This window comes from Mus caroli, unplaced genomic scaffold (assembly GCF_978045245.1).
Source record: "Mus caroli unplaced genomic scaffold, Mus_caroli_1 scaffold_11, whole genome shotgun sequence".
Classification (NCBI taxonomy): Eukaryota; Metazoa; Chordata; class Mammalia; order Rodentia; family Muridae; genus Mus; species Mus caroli.
Genome location: NW_028227266.1, coordinates 120,647,232 through 120,659,706, shown reverse-complemented (window position 1 = coordinate 120,659,706; position 12,475 = coordinate 120,647,232). Strand labels below are relative to the sequence as shown.

Sequence of the window (12,475 nt, the reverse complement as noted above, 5' to 3'; positions counted from 1 at the left end):
GAATTTTCTTTATTCTGGAGCCTGTGCACTTTAGAAACAGACACTGTACACTGTAGGGAATCACTATTATCTGAACATATTGCAGACTCAATAGTCTTTGGAGTCAGAAATGAACTCCCATGCTTTGCAGTCTCTTCTATTTACCAATCCACGCACCTGTGAGTAAGGTATTTGTCAAGTCAGACATCTAGTATGTAGCGCCTGAGGCCTTATCACTTCTGCAATTAAGAGTCCACTCAAACTCTCAGCAAAAGGAAGCAGCACCTGACTGAAGAGCCTTGGTCTTAGCGGCAGCAGTGCTGCTCCTACCAGTGGCTGCCAGGCAGTCCCTCTCCAGCACTTAGCTCTGCTCCAGGCTGTGCTCACACTCCAGGTGCTTACTTGTCTCCTTTGCTCCACTTCTCTCCGCTCGGTGGCCTGTAGGCTCTCAGTCTCAGCATCTCCTCCTTCCAGTGAGGAGGGGTTTCACTGCTGTCATCATCTTTGGACTCAGAGTGGGATCTTGACCTTGGAGGTGTGTGATAGCGCTTTAAACACAGAAAGCGTAGTAACTGTTCTAAAAATGCCTCTTGTAGGACAGAGTCAGGCAAAAGATCTAATGCAGGCATCAATTTAAGTATCAACTTAGGAAAGTAGGAAGTTATTTCAAATATAAGACATCAAAAAGCAAAAGAGGCAAGACATTCATCTGAAATCCTCAAGTTCCCTTTGCAGCCCTAACACATTCATTAGCCTCCATTACTCAGAGACCAAAATGTCTGAATAAAACATTATTTCATGGATCGTATCACTGAATAATTAAATCCATCCACAGCTGTATCTACCAATGGCAGTGCCTTTCCAAAACTTTGGGAAATAAAAACAATTCCTTGAATGAGAAGAATGTTCCATTTAAAACTAAACCTCTGACTTTTAAAATAAAATGTTAAAAAAGTCAGAATTTAGGTAAACAATTTGAAATTAGAAAGTTTTAACACACGTACAATTGTGCCTCTTCCTTTGATTTTCCGTCCAGACTTTGATACAGATGGTTTCTGATCACTTACAACAGGTGCAACATCTGGAATGTTCCTGAAAGAGTTCGTAATGACAATTAAAGGTGTGCAAGAGACAGAACATTCTCTCAATGTTCAAGTGCACAGCTACAGTCTTTAAAATACCAAATTTCCTACTTCATGACATGAAATTCAAATGTCAACATGCATAGAGTTTCATGGGTGCAGCCACATCATCCACACACTAACACATCACCACATACAGACACGACTATCACCTTACGTGCTACACACATGGCCCTACAAAGAAGAGGTGTGTGAACTCTTACTGCAGACTTCAGAAGACAGCTCTGACAACTGTTCTAACAGAGAACACTAACTTGAACTCTAGATCTATTCTGAGTTCTGAGTTACTATGGAGTTATTCTGCCGCAGGAAAATTACATTCATCCCATTAGTAAATATGTATTTGGAAGAAAAATAAGTTTTTTTTTATTACTTTATTTTGCATTTTTTTAAATGAAGACGTGTAGAGGGAGCCAGGCACATTAACACACACCTGCAATCCCAGCATGTGAAGGAGCTACAGTACCAGTCTAGGTTAGACAGCAAGACACTGTCTCAAAAGTAAACAAGCAAAGAAAAAACAAAAAACAAAGAAACCGCTGAAGGGCTGGGCACAGTTCACTTGACTCCTTTGCTTTCTAAGTAACTCCTTACAGGAATGTACAACTTACAGTACCCACTGAAGCACTTTTGCTCAAGTACCATTCTTCTCTCCTCCCTCTCTACCTCCTTCTTTTGAGACTAGACCTTGTTATGATGTTCATGACAGACATCAATCCTACGGTCAAATAATCCTATCCATTGCCAGGGCTACATGCATATGCCACCATGCCTGGCTTGTGTCCTTTAATATTTCTAAATTTAAGTCTAATATACAAAGTACATTAAATGGTATTTTCTGATATTAAATCTCAAGCCACAATTCAGGGAAACTACAGTAATATTTATGATACTAAACTGTATCTCTCATCACCATGTAATTAACTTTGCACTATTGAAATTGAAACTGATGTCACCACTCAGTTGGATCCACAGAGCTCAATGAACCTGATAATCCATTCTGAAAAGACTCACCCCCTTTAACAAACGGCCAATGCAGCAAGATCAGTAATATAACCTTCCCTGACCTCTAATAAGCACTTCCCTCCCTGCCAGGTGTGACAGCATATACACACCTGCAACCCTAATCCTCTAGAAGATAAAGCAGAAGGATTCCAAGTTCAAGGCTAACCTGAGGCATGATAAGATGCCGTCCTGAAAAGTAATCAGACAAAAAACACAAACCAAAACAACAAAACACACCCTCTTCACTAACTTGCCCAATTTCTTTTACCTATTCAGGTATTCAAGTGTGGATTCTGAAAGGGCGGTCCGGGCTATTCCTTGGACTAGTGAGTGACTACCCATAACATCGTTCTGTGTACTCTGAGCGTGAGTCATAGGGAGGGAGTGTAAAGCTGCAAGGAGCTGATGAACTCATCCATCAGAAATAGAACGAACACACAGTGCTATCGATAGCTAACCATCACTGTCAACCTGACTGGATATCCAACCCCTACAAGACTGTGCATACTAACTACCCCATGTGCAGATTAAAAGAGGAAGGAGAAAGCCAGCTGAGTAACAGCGCTCCCAGCTCCCACCTTCTGCTTCCTGTCCTGTGCTGTGGGCTGCTCCATGGTATCCCGTCTGAAATGAAACTATGAGCAAGGTGCTTCTGTGAGGTACTGGACACAGTGCAGAGAAGAGGAACACGCCCACCAGCCTACTTACTGTTCAGGCTCCACAGTGATAGCAGGCATATCCCTCCTAAGTAAAAATCGGTTCTCAGGAACTGGAGGAATCTCTTCTGGGCGGACAACAGGCTTTTCTCTTTTAGTGTTTGAGTCAACTGATCTTTTTTCATTCACATCACTCCTCTCAGAATAACTAAAATAAATCAAGTCACCAATTTATACATTAATGCTAGTATTTTATAAAATGAAGGCACATAAAACAAGAGCAAAATTTACACTCACCCTCAGTGTTGATTTGATTTTCACAAATATATAAAACAACACAAGAGCTAAGAAATTTTTTAAAAGAAATGTTTAAAAGAGAAAAAAATCAAGCACTAAAAATTCTGAAATGGAAGTTGTCAATGATCTTAATGTTTTCCTTCTTTAAAAACGCGTTTATCTGTCTATTTCCTCTGTGTGCTACTGTGCACATACCATGATGTAGATGTGAGACAACTACTTGTGGAAGATGACTGTCTCTTCACAATGTGTATCCCAGGAATCAATTCAACTTGTCAGGCTTGGTGAGAAGCCTCTAAGCCAGCTCAATGGCCCAAGTTTTGCTTTAGGGAGAATCATTTGTCTTCAGGGGTGCAGACTGTGTCGTATGTTCCACAGGGTGGCCCTATGCCCCTGCACATTAAGTAGGCTCAGTAGGTTATTGAAAGAAAAGCAAACAAAGAGGAGGGAGATGTAGTGGGTAGGAGAATTCAAAGGAAGGATTAGAAGGTGGAGGACCAAATTACTTTGTAGACATGTATGAAATTCTCAAAGTAAAAAATACTGTATTTTAAGAGAAAGACTTTTCAGGGATTGGAAAGATGGCTCATCAGTTAAGAGCATTGGCTGTTCTTCTAGAAGACCTGGGTTCCCAGCACCCACTCGGTACCTCACAACTGTCTGTAACTCCAAGATCTGACACCCTCACACAGCACACATGCAGGCAAAACATTAATGCACAGAAAATTTTAAAAATTAATAAAAAAAGATAAACACACATGAGAGAGAGGGAGAGGGAGAATTTTCAGGCATTAGGGCTGGCAAGATAGTTCAGTAAGCAGAGGCCTTTGTCGATAAAGTACCTATCTAGAAGAGAGAAACAACTGCAAGCTGTCTTCTGATTGCCACACATATCTTTGAATATACAAAATAAAAAACTTTAAAATTTGAAAACAAACAAAAAGAATTTCAAGAATTATCTTCACCTGAAAAATCACACCAACTGATGCCTACACTATTCCTCGATTGTTACAGGGATCAGTTTAAAACCCAGTGCTCCTCACCTCTACAAGTACAGTACGAGCATAGAGCTCACTGGAGTCTGTGCCCGGGCTGCAGGCTGGGTGCTCTTACCCTTCAGGGCTTACTGTGCGCTTCCTCCTTGGTTCTTCTGAACCACTCATTTCTTTCCGTCTCTTTTTAGTATGTCTGACTTTTGGCCTCCTCTTATGTCTTCTCCTTCTGATTCTCTCTCGTTCAACTTCACTTTCTGAGGATGATTCTGAAGAGGAAGAGGAATTGGAAGAAGAATCCGAGTCTTCTGAATGGGTTGGTTTCTTCCTTTTTTTCTCAAAAACTTAATAGATATTAAAAAAAAAAATCAGTACTTGGACCCAGTACACACCATCCAGAGTGAAAAAATGTGACTGCTGACTATCATATAATTGCTTCATGAACAGCAAACTAAAAATAGACTCAACTAAACTGTTCCCCAGTTATGTATAATGCCCAAGCCCTTACCCATCATGAAGCCTGTATTTTAAGTAAATGTGACAAGTAATGAGAGCTAAGACAGAATAAACAAATGTCAAGGAACAGAGAGATACATATAGGTAGCTTAAGATTACCCTGGAAAAGAGACCTAAAGTAGGGAGGGGTCACACAGATACCTTAAACAAAGAATGTTCTATACATGAGGGCAGGCACAAAGTCCCTAGTGTCTGAATAAAGATCAGTGTAGCTGGAAGGCAATGAGTATGGAAAATTGTTGAAAAGACAACAGAGAGCTACGGGCTCTGTGCTGAGAGTACCACTGTAGGTGTCTGTGCGGGGGTGGGGATGGGGAGTGGGGGGTGGGGGATGTGGATTACCTGTCCCTTAAGAGGATCACTCTGGTAGCTGCTGAATACAAACCAAAGTAAACCAAGGGCCTAAGCAAAGGAATTAGTGAGGGCATGCCTGCTGACAAGTGATCATAGGGAAACAGGGAGAAGGAAGGTAGGCAGCTATGAGGGTACTGTAATAATCCAGGCATGAGAGGTCTTGATCAGCTGACAGCTGGGTAGTAGCAAGGAGGAGGAGCTGGAAATATCTGCTGGTGGAGAGGATGCTGCACAGCACAGAGGCATCAACACTCCCACTACCTACACACATGCTTTATACCTCTCTGTTCTAGACTCCCCCCATCTTCCAAAGGCTCTTACCATCTTTTGTCAACTTTGTGGCCAGAACCCCACAGTCAATAACTCGGACATCTGCATAAGGTCTGCTTGCAGCATCTGTTTTCAGATTTTCAATCTGTTCAATTACTTCAAAACCAGATATTACCAGTCCAAAAACAACATGAACCCTGTCATAATATAAATCCAAGAAATAAATTAGTCTGGTAATAATTACAGTATGAACATAATTGGGACAACTGGTGTCAAAAACTATCTATCCATACAACTGCAAACAAACCAAAGTGTTATGAACCAATTAGAAGGGAATGACAACTTGAAATCTACTTCCTAACAGGAAGCAGTGACAGCTCAAATCAAGACAAGGTGGGATGCAGTCTCTGTCAACAGCTGCTGGCCTTTTTAGGGTTAAGAATCTGCTAAGAGAGGACACTTCATACTGAGAATTCATCTCAACAAGTATACGCAAAACTCATGAGCAAAAATGAGTCAGGCTCTTAAACTCCTATACCCCGTGCCCCTTTGGGAAGAACTTGACTACAAAAGACTAACCCAGGCCAGCAAGTCTTTCGGGCTCATCAAACAATTCTCTGAGATTTTAACAACTCGATGCTTACCCATCCAGGTGTGGAGCAGGCTTTGTAGTTCTGTACAATAAACATCAACACAAAGATGGTATCAAAAATGACGTATTCAGATGAAGAAAGCAGAGGGTTTAAACACAGCATGTTGTGAACAAAGAAGTAAAGATAAAAAGACAGAAAAATGTTAAGAATAATTAATATACATCCAACTATAAAAGACCCCCAAACACCAATAGTAGACATTTTACTAATTAAAAAAACTAGACTACAATGAATTATAAAACCAACTCTGTTAGAATGTATGTAATAAATTTGAGTTATAGAAAGAAATATAAAGCATACACACTGAAATTAAATTTACTCTCAAACCAAAAATAATAATGGCAATGAAAACAAACATTAAAAAAATTCCCAGCAGGATTATGTGAGGAGGAAGCCACAGCCTAGGTGAAGAACTGACAGCACTGGGCACACACCCACTGGGCTCGTATTTGCTCCTGAAGACTGAGACAGTCTGTGTATTCCTTTTTAAGGCAAGCAAAGGAGGAGCCTCGGAGTCCTATCTCTGGAGCTTCCTGTTCTTCTTTCACTCAAGGTGAAGTTTTTGCAACTCATATTCTGAAAATGCAATAGGGAGGGGCTTTCAGATTGCTGATGCCCTTCACAACAAGATGAAAAATGAAGGTCTATGCATTATCAACATCTTTGATTTCCATGGTCCAGAAAACACCCCTCCGGCTGCCCTGTGGATGCCTCACTGTCACTGTTGGGACTCTGTGGGGTACACTTGGTTAAGGTATTTTGAACCCAAGTTGGGTTTCCCATAACATTTTCAAAAATCTTTACATGTGAATTGTAATGCAAAAATATAAAAGTAGATAGCTAGATCAGTATTAGAATACCAGAACCTTAATTACTAAGGATGAAAAACAGATGATATAGACAAGGTCTCTAGGCTTTCAGGCCATATTAAAATAGTCACTTGTATAAAGAAAAAACCATATGCAGTTTAATGCCACTCTAAGACACATGAACAATTTAACTTTTACAACATGTCAAAAACATTATTGTACAAGAGACTATAATGTTTATACTTACTTTAAGAATATCCAGTTCTGTATGAAGACTATGTAGATAGTATTTAACTTAAAACTTTTAATGTCAACTTAAGTCTCACAACTTTAAATGAAGATTTGAGTTTTAAAATCACAAGTCTCAAATATTTCTTATAAAATTGAGTAGAAATTCAAACCAGTGTAATTTAAAAAATAAAAACAGGTTTATAAGGGGGAGATGGGGTGGGAAGAAACGAAGAAAATCTAATGAACCGGTGAGCCAAAGACACTATGAAGCGAGTATCCAGAAGTCATGGTAGACAACAACTGTAAGCAAAACTGCTTCCTGCATTGTATATGAGCTAGACAGAAGCCCCTTCTGAGAGGGGTAAAGGTGCTTCCGGCGAGACACAACTGTCCTGCCAAGCACAAGATGAAGCCACACGGCTGTTTACTGACTGCATGTGTTCTTTCTTTCTCCGGCCTCGCTCAGAAGAGCCTACAGTTGTTTCTAGCACACAATTCCAATTCAGCTGCCACCTTGGCTAACAGATGCTGTAACCACCACGTATGGCAACCCTAGGCAAATAGAGATAGTCTATCTGGCTGCAGCAACACATACTCAGATCACCAGAGGATGGAAGAATGCTCTTGGGACATTCAATGAGAGAGATAACTTGTCTCAAGTTGAGAATGAACGCAGGTTCCTCATGTGTGCTAAGCACACTCAACCACTGAGCCACACTGTACAGTCAGTCCCTAGTACTGCTTTCAAGTCTAATGAAAACTTACTGATAATGTACCTAGGGCACTGAGTAGTAAAGAAGCACAGGACTAGAGGACAATCTGCTCACAACATCCAAACCAAAATCAATCATTTAAGTTCCTGGCACCTGCAACTTAGGTACAGAAATACCAACTTTCACCTTCACTGGGACAGAGTAAGTACATGGGAAATATTTCTCCAAAAAAGGAACTCTCTGGACCTGAGCCTACAAATCCCAGGATTCACTGTAGCGCAGGCTCACTGGAACTATGCTGACAGTATACACAAACAACAGTAACAACAAGGGTAACAGAAAGGCAGGAGAGACCATGTGCTCAGCCAAGTCTACTAAAACAGAAAAACCTTGCCCACCAACTCTTTGCTATATTCAACATTCTCAATAGTACCATTAGAGGCAACGATAGAGATGCAGTAAATTAAGACTTAGAAGACCAGGGCAAAGGAGAAACAAACACCAAAAAAACCCACAAAAAAATTTATAAAGCTTCAGTGCTCAGACATTTCTTTTTCTCCCAGAGTCTTTCCCACCCCTGAATCTACCTAAGACACTTACTGCAAGGGTTACTTAAACCACAAACCCTACAAACTAAAAACTTTACTGTTGTTCCAAAGAATGAACTATATGTATGCCATCATCAGAGCAGCTTCTGGACCTTACCAACTCCTAAAATCCCAATGTAAAACAGTGTCATGAAGCACACAAGAGTTACTAAAATGAAACTATTTTCAAGGTTAACCATAAGCAACGAACATCCTTGTTTTACATATATTGCAGAAAATTTTTTTTCCTTAAAATGTTTCAATACATGTAACATTAGGATTAAAGAAAGGCAGAGAGAGAGAGAGAGAGAGAGAGAGAGAGAGAAAGAGAGAGAAAGAGAGAGAGAGCCTTAGAGTAATGAGACATTACCTTTGGAGCGCACGGTGTAACACTGTTTCTGCAAATTTTACACAAAAATGGCAAGAAATAAATTGTAGTACACTTTTAAGACAAGACTGAATTTATGTTTTAATATCAATATAACTTTGAAATTAAAATTTAAGAGTTTTATAGAAAGCAAGAAAGCTTTTTTAAAGAGGGCTCTAAATTTTCTTTCGTAAGATATTTATGAAGAGATGAATTTTGTTTTGAAAAAGCCTTGTAGAGGTCTTCCTAGACTCATGGTATTTTAACACAGGGTTGGTAACAGCTCATAAAACATTAGAGCTCCTTTTATAATCTCAGAGATTAACTATGCCATCTTTCTCAGTAAGATAATACACCATGAGTATGGACAGATATACAAATCTAAATACTGAGAAATTGGGACTTCTGGTAGAAGGCAAAATAATTTCTCCCCAAAACTAAGTTTAGATAGTTCAAAACAAAGCTTGAGGAACTTAACCAATGCACTTCGTTTTCATGCCTCTGCTCTTCAGACCTTTCCTGGTTGTGCAAAACAGAGCCCTGGAGAATGATTTGGTCGGAATCTGAACTGTGCTCACTGCTTCATGCATGTACTCAAGCTGTTATGTCATTGGACAGAATTAATAGAAACAGTAATAATGGCAAAAGCAGAACTTTAAGGATCTTCTCTGCGGCTTTAGGCAACAGAGGTGACAGCCTTAGAGAAAAAAGTCAAATCCTGGTCAGAGGATTTTCATATCTAATCTGATTTTTCCTCTTATGTGAATTTTATTTTAAACAATAAACACTGGATTTTAACTAATGAAAATTAAAAAAATCAATGACTACACAAACCAAAAACCCTTACACCTGAACAAAAAATTTGATAGGATTTGAGATATGTTGTTGTAAAGGTGACTTAAATCTCTCATATAGGCATGAGTATAAAAAAAAAAGTTTGAAATCATACAGTTTTTCAGAGTGTAAAACTCCAGGCCTAAAGTAAGAGGGCACTAAAGCAACTATTCTCTGTCATCTTTATCACACAACTCTCGTTCATCACGGCTTAAACTAAGCTATCGTGTGTTACTCAAACTACGAGTAACACAGCTTGTCTTTAAGGCAGCGGACATCCAATGCTGTGTTACCAAGGTCACTCAGAAAGAAAAGCTTTCTAAATTTCAATATTAATATAAAGGAAATATACACAAATTATAATATACATTATATAAATATATAAATTATAAATGTCTTTCCTGACTGATATCATGTATATCACATAAACACATAAATTCTAAACATGGGTGTTAGATGACATCTGAAATGCAGGGAAAGTGGTATTAAGGTTCAAATATCACAAACTCCTTTCCTCTCAAAAAAACAATTTATGAAATCAGCATGAAGTTATTACCTTCCATAAAAACAAAACAAAATCCAAAGCAACAACAAACAAATAAAAACACAGTGACTAAGGTCACAACATTTAATACCATTTTCTCTCACATAAATTTATAAATGTGTGGGTGAGACATTTCTCTCCCAAACCTACTTATGCTTGCCAAAGTGTCAACACACATTTATAAACTCCTACTAAACATCCTAGTCTTTCCTCCGCTTGCTTCCTACCTTGGAATGAATGTTCCTCTCTCATAGATGAAGAGCTGCTTGTAAGTTGGGTCTTTAAATGATATAAAGTAATCTTAGAGCCTTTACCCATTCATGACTTACTGCTCTTCCAGGACCAGAGCTCATTTCATTTCCTAGCACCCACATGGCAGCTCACAACCAGTTAAGTCATCCAGTCTCAGGGGACCTGTCCTCCAGAGGCACTGAATCCAGGTGGTACACAGTCATACATGCAGGCAAAGCACCCATACACATAAAATAAAAATGAATGAAGGAAAAAAAGAATACCCTCATATGTATATAATCAATAATCTGGGTATGGTAGCACATGTCTTTAATGTTTTTAATGCCAGCAGCTAGGAGGAAGAGGCAGGTAGGTGGATCTGAGAGAAATGTTGGTTAGCATTTACTAGGTCATGAGTCTGATTACCAGCACTGAGAAAAACAGAACAAATTTTGTTTAAATATTAGGTTGGGCTTTTCTATATTATCTTTGTTATAAAAGATAACATAACATAAAAATTATCATGACTAGATCTGTGGCCAATGACAGTCTATTCACCAAAGCTTTGAAGCCATAAATGGTCTACACTGAGGCTGGAGAGATGACTGCTCTTCCAGAAGACTCAGGTTCAATTCCCAGTACCCAAGTGACACCCACCGCCCTGTTTCTGGCCTTTAACGGCACTGCATGCACATGGTACACACACATATGCAGGCAAAACACTCATAAGCAGAATATTATTTTTAAAAAGGCCTGTACTGACAAATATTTTAGTAGCAACTGAGGGAGGGATTGCTGCTGCCCCTGATGTAGACAAAATGAGTCCCAAGCCTTTTTGAGGTGCTTTTCAGACATGAAAATTAGGCAGCTAGAGAATAATTTTATACAGGAATATTTGTATACAAATCATTTGATTTATTCAGAAATTTAGGATCTTTCTATAAGACATGCTCTTTCTTCCACAGTTTGAGGGTAGGTAGAGAGTTGAGTGGGTATTTCCTGTGTTAAGCATGAGGGACCCTAGCATCCATTTAACAGTCAAGTGTAGGAGCTATCTCTGGGGAGACAGGGAAAGGAAGGTCAACCACCAGGGCTTCCTAGCCAGCTAGCCTAGGAGAATCCAGAGAGGTCCATATTCACTGACAGACTGTCTAAAAACATAAAGGGAATGGGGTTGACAAAGGAAAACAACTGATGTCAAATTCTAACTTCTGTTCTCATGTGCTCTGGAAACAAACACTCACACTCACACACACACACACTTACTTTTTTTTTTTTTTAAACAAAGTAAACTCAGAGTACAGAAAAACAGCTAAAACCAAGATTTCTTTGGTGTGTGTACATATATGTGTGGCTTTTTTTTTTTTTTTTTTTTTTGAGACAGGGTCTTCTGCTTTTGTGTGTGCCCTACAATGACTATACTCAAATTCGTTATGGTTCATAGTGCTGGGATCGCAGGCATGAACCACCACAACTGGCTAAAACCAAGGCTTCCTGATGATAGCTAGCTACACATTCCATCTCAGGAAAGTAATAACAAAAGTTACAAACTAATCTTTCTAATGTTGTTTTATAAAATACATTCCTATCTTCTCAGTAACTACAGACAATAAAAATTAGTACCAGAATTATTAACTATGATGCTTTCAAAACAACAACAACAACAAAAAGTTCCCCAACTGCCATTTTCTCAGCAGAATGCCCCTGCCTTGGATACTTAACTACGGTGATTCAGAACACAGTGCTTATAACCCTGCAGCATGCAGCCAGCAGCATGCAGCCAGCAGCTTTCTTCTCCAGAATGTGAGATGAGATTCTAGAGCAACCTGGACAGGGTGTGCTTTTTCTTCCTTACTTATCATTCATTCTCTATTGAACATGAATCTCATTCTATAGCTTTTACCTGAGTCATTCTTTAACTTGTTTTTTGCAGAGCTAGTGACTGAGCCTATAGCTTTATACACAAGGCAAGCTCTCCATCACTATACTACACTTCCTGCCCTATAGCTTTTATTGTTTTTTTTTTCTTTTTTTCATACTTGACCTAAAAAATAAACAAAATGACATAATGAGTGAACACTAATGTACTTTGGCTTGGTCACATGCACTGCTTGGTGAGTGTGGTGCCAGAAGTCTAAACTCCTTTAAAAGTATTTTAGTGTGAGCAATCCCTCATGTCCTTAGTAGTTTGTAAGGATGGAGCTCCTTTCCAAGTCCCAAGCAGTAATATTCCAAAGACTGTCTTTTTTTCTATATAAGCTTCCAAAACAGAAGCACCACAGTTCATGCCATAGT

General features: G+C 39.2%; 1 protein-coding gene across 9 annotated transcripts in view; it reads right to left on the bottom strand.

Moving 5' to 3' along the window:
* Nktr (natural killer cell triggering receptor) overlaps positions 1-12,475 on the bottom strand; it is a 37,328-nt gene that overhangs the window by 9,889 nt on the left and 14,964 nt on the right. For 7 of the 9 annotated variants that reach the window (XM_085828204.1, XM_021171521.3, XM_021171522.2 and 4 more), the window contains 6 exons: positions 5,856-5,885; positions 5,263-5,408; positions 4,193-4,415; positions 2,835-2,990; positions 984-1,071; positions 382-527 (listed from right to left, as the gene is read on the bottom strand). In XM_085828204.1, coding sequence (XP_085684330.1) covers positions 382-527; positions 984-1,071; positions 2,835-2,990; positions 4,193-4,415; positions 5,263-5,408; positions 5,856-5,885 — 789 coding nt within the window. Of the gene's footprint in view, positions 1-381; positions 528-983; positions 1,072-2,834; positions 2,991-4,192; positions 4,416-5,262; positions 5,409-5,855; positions 5,886-8,574; positions 8,603-12,475 lie in introns of all 9 variants that reach the window. The other 2 variants (XM_085828203.1, XM_021171523.3) reach the window with 2 other exon arrangements.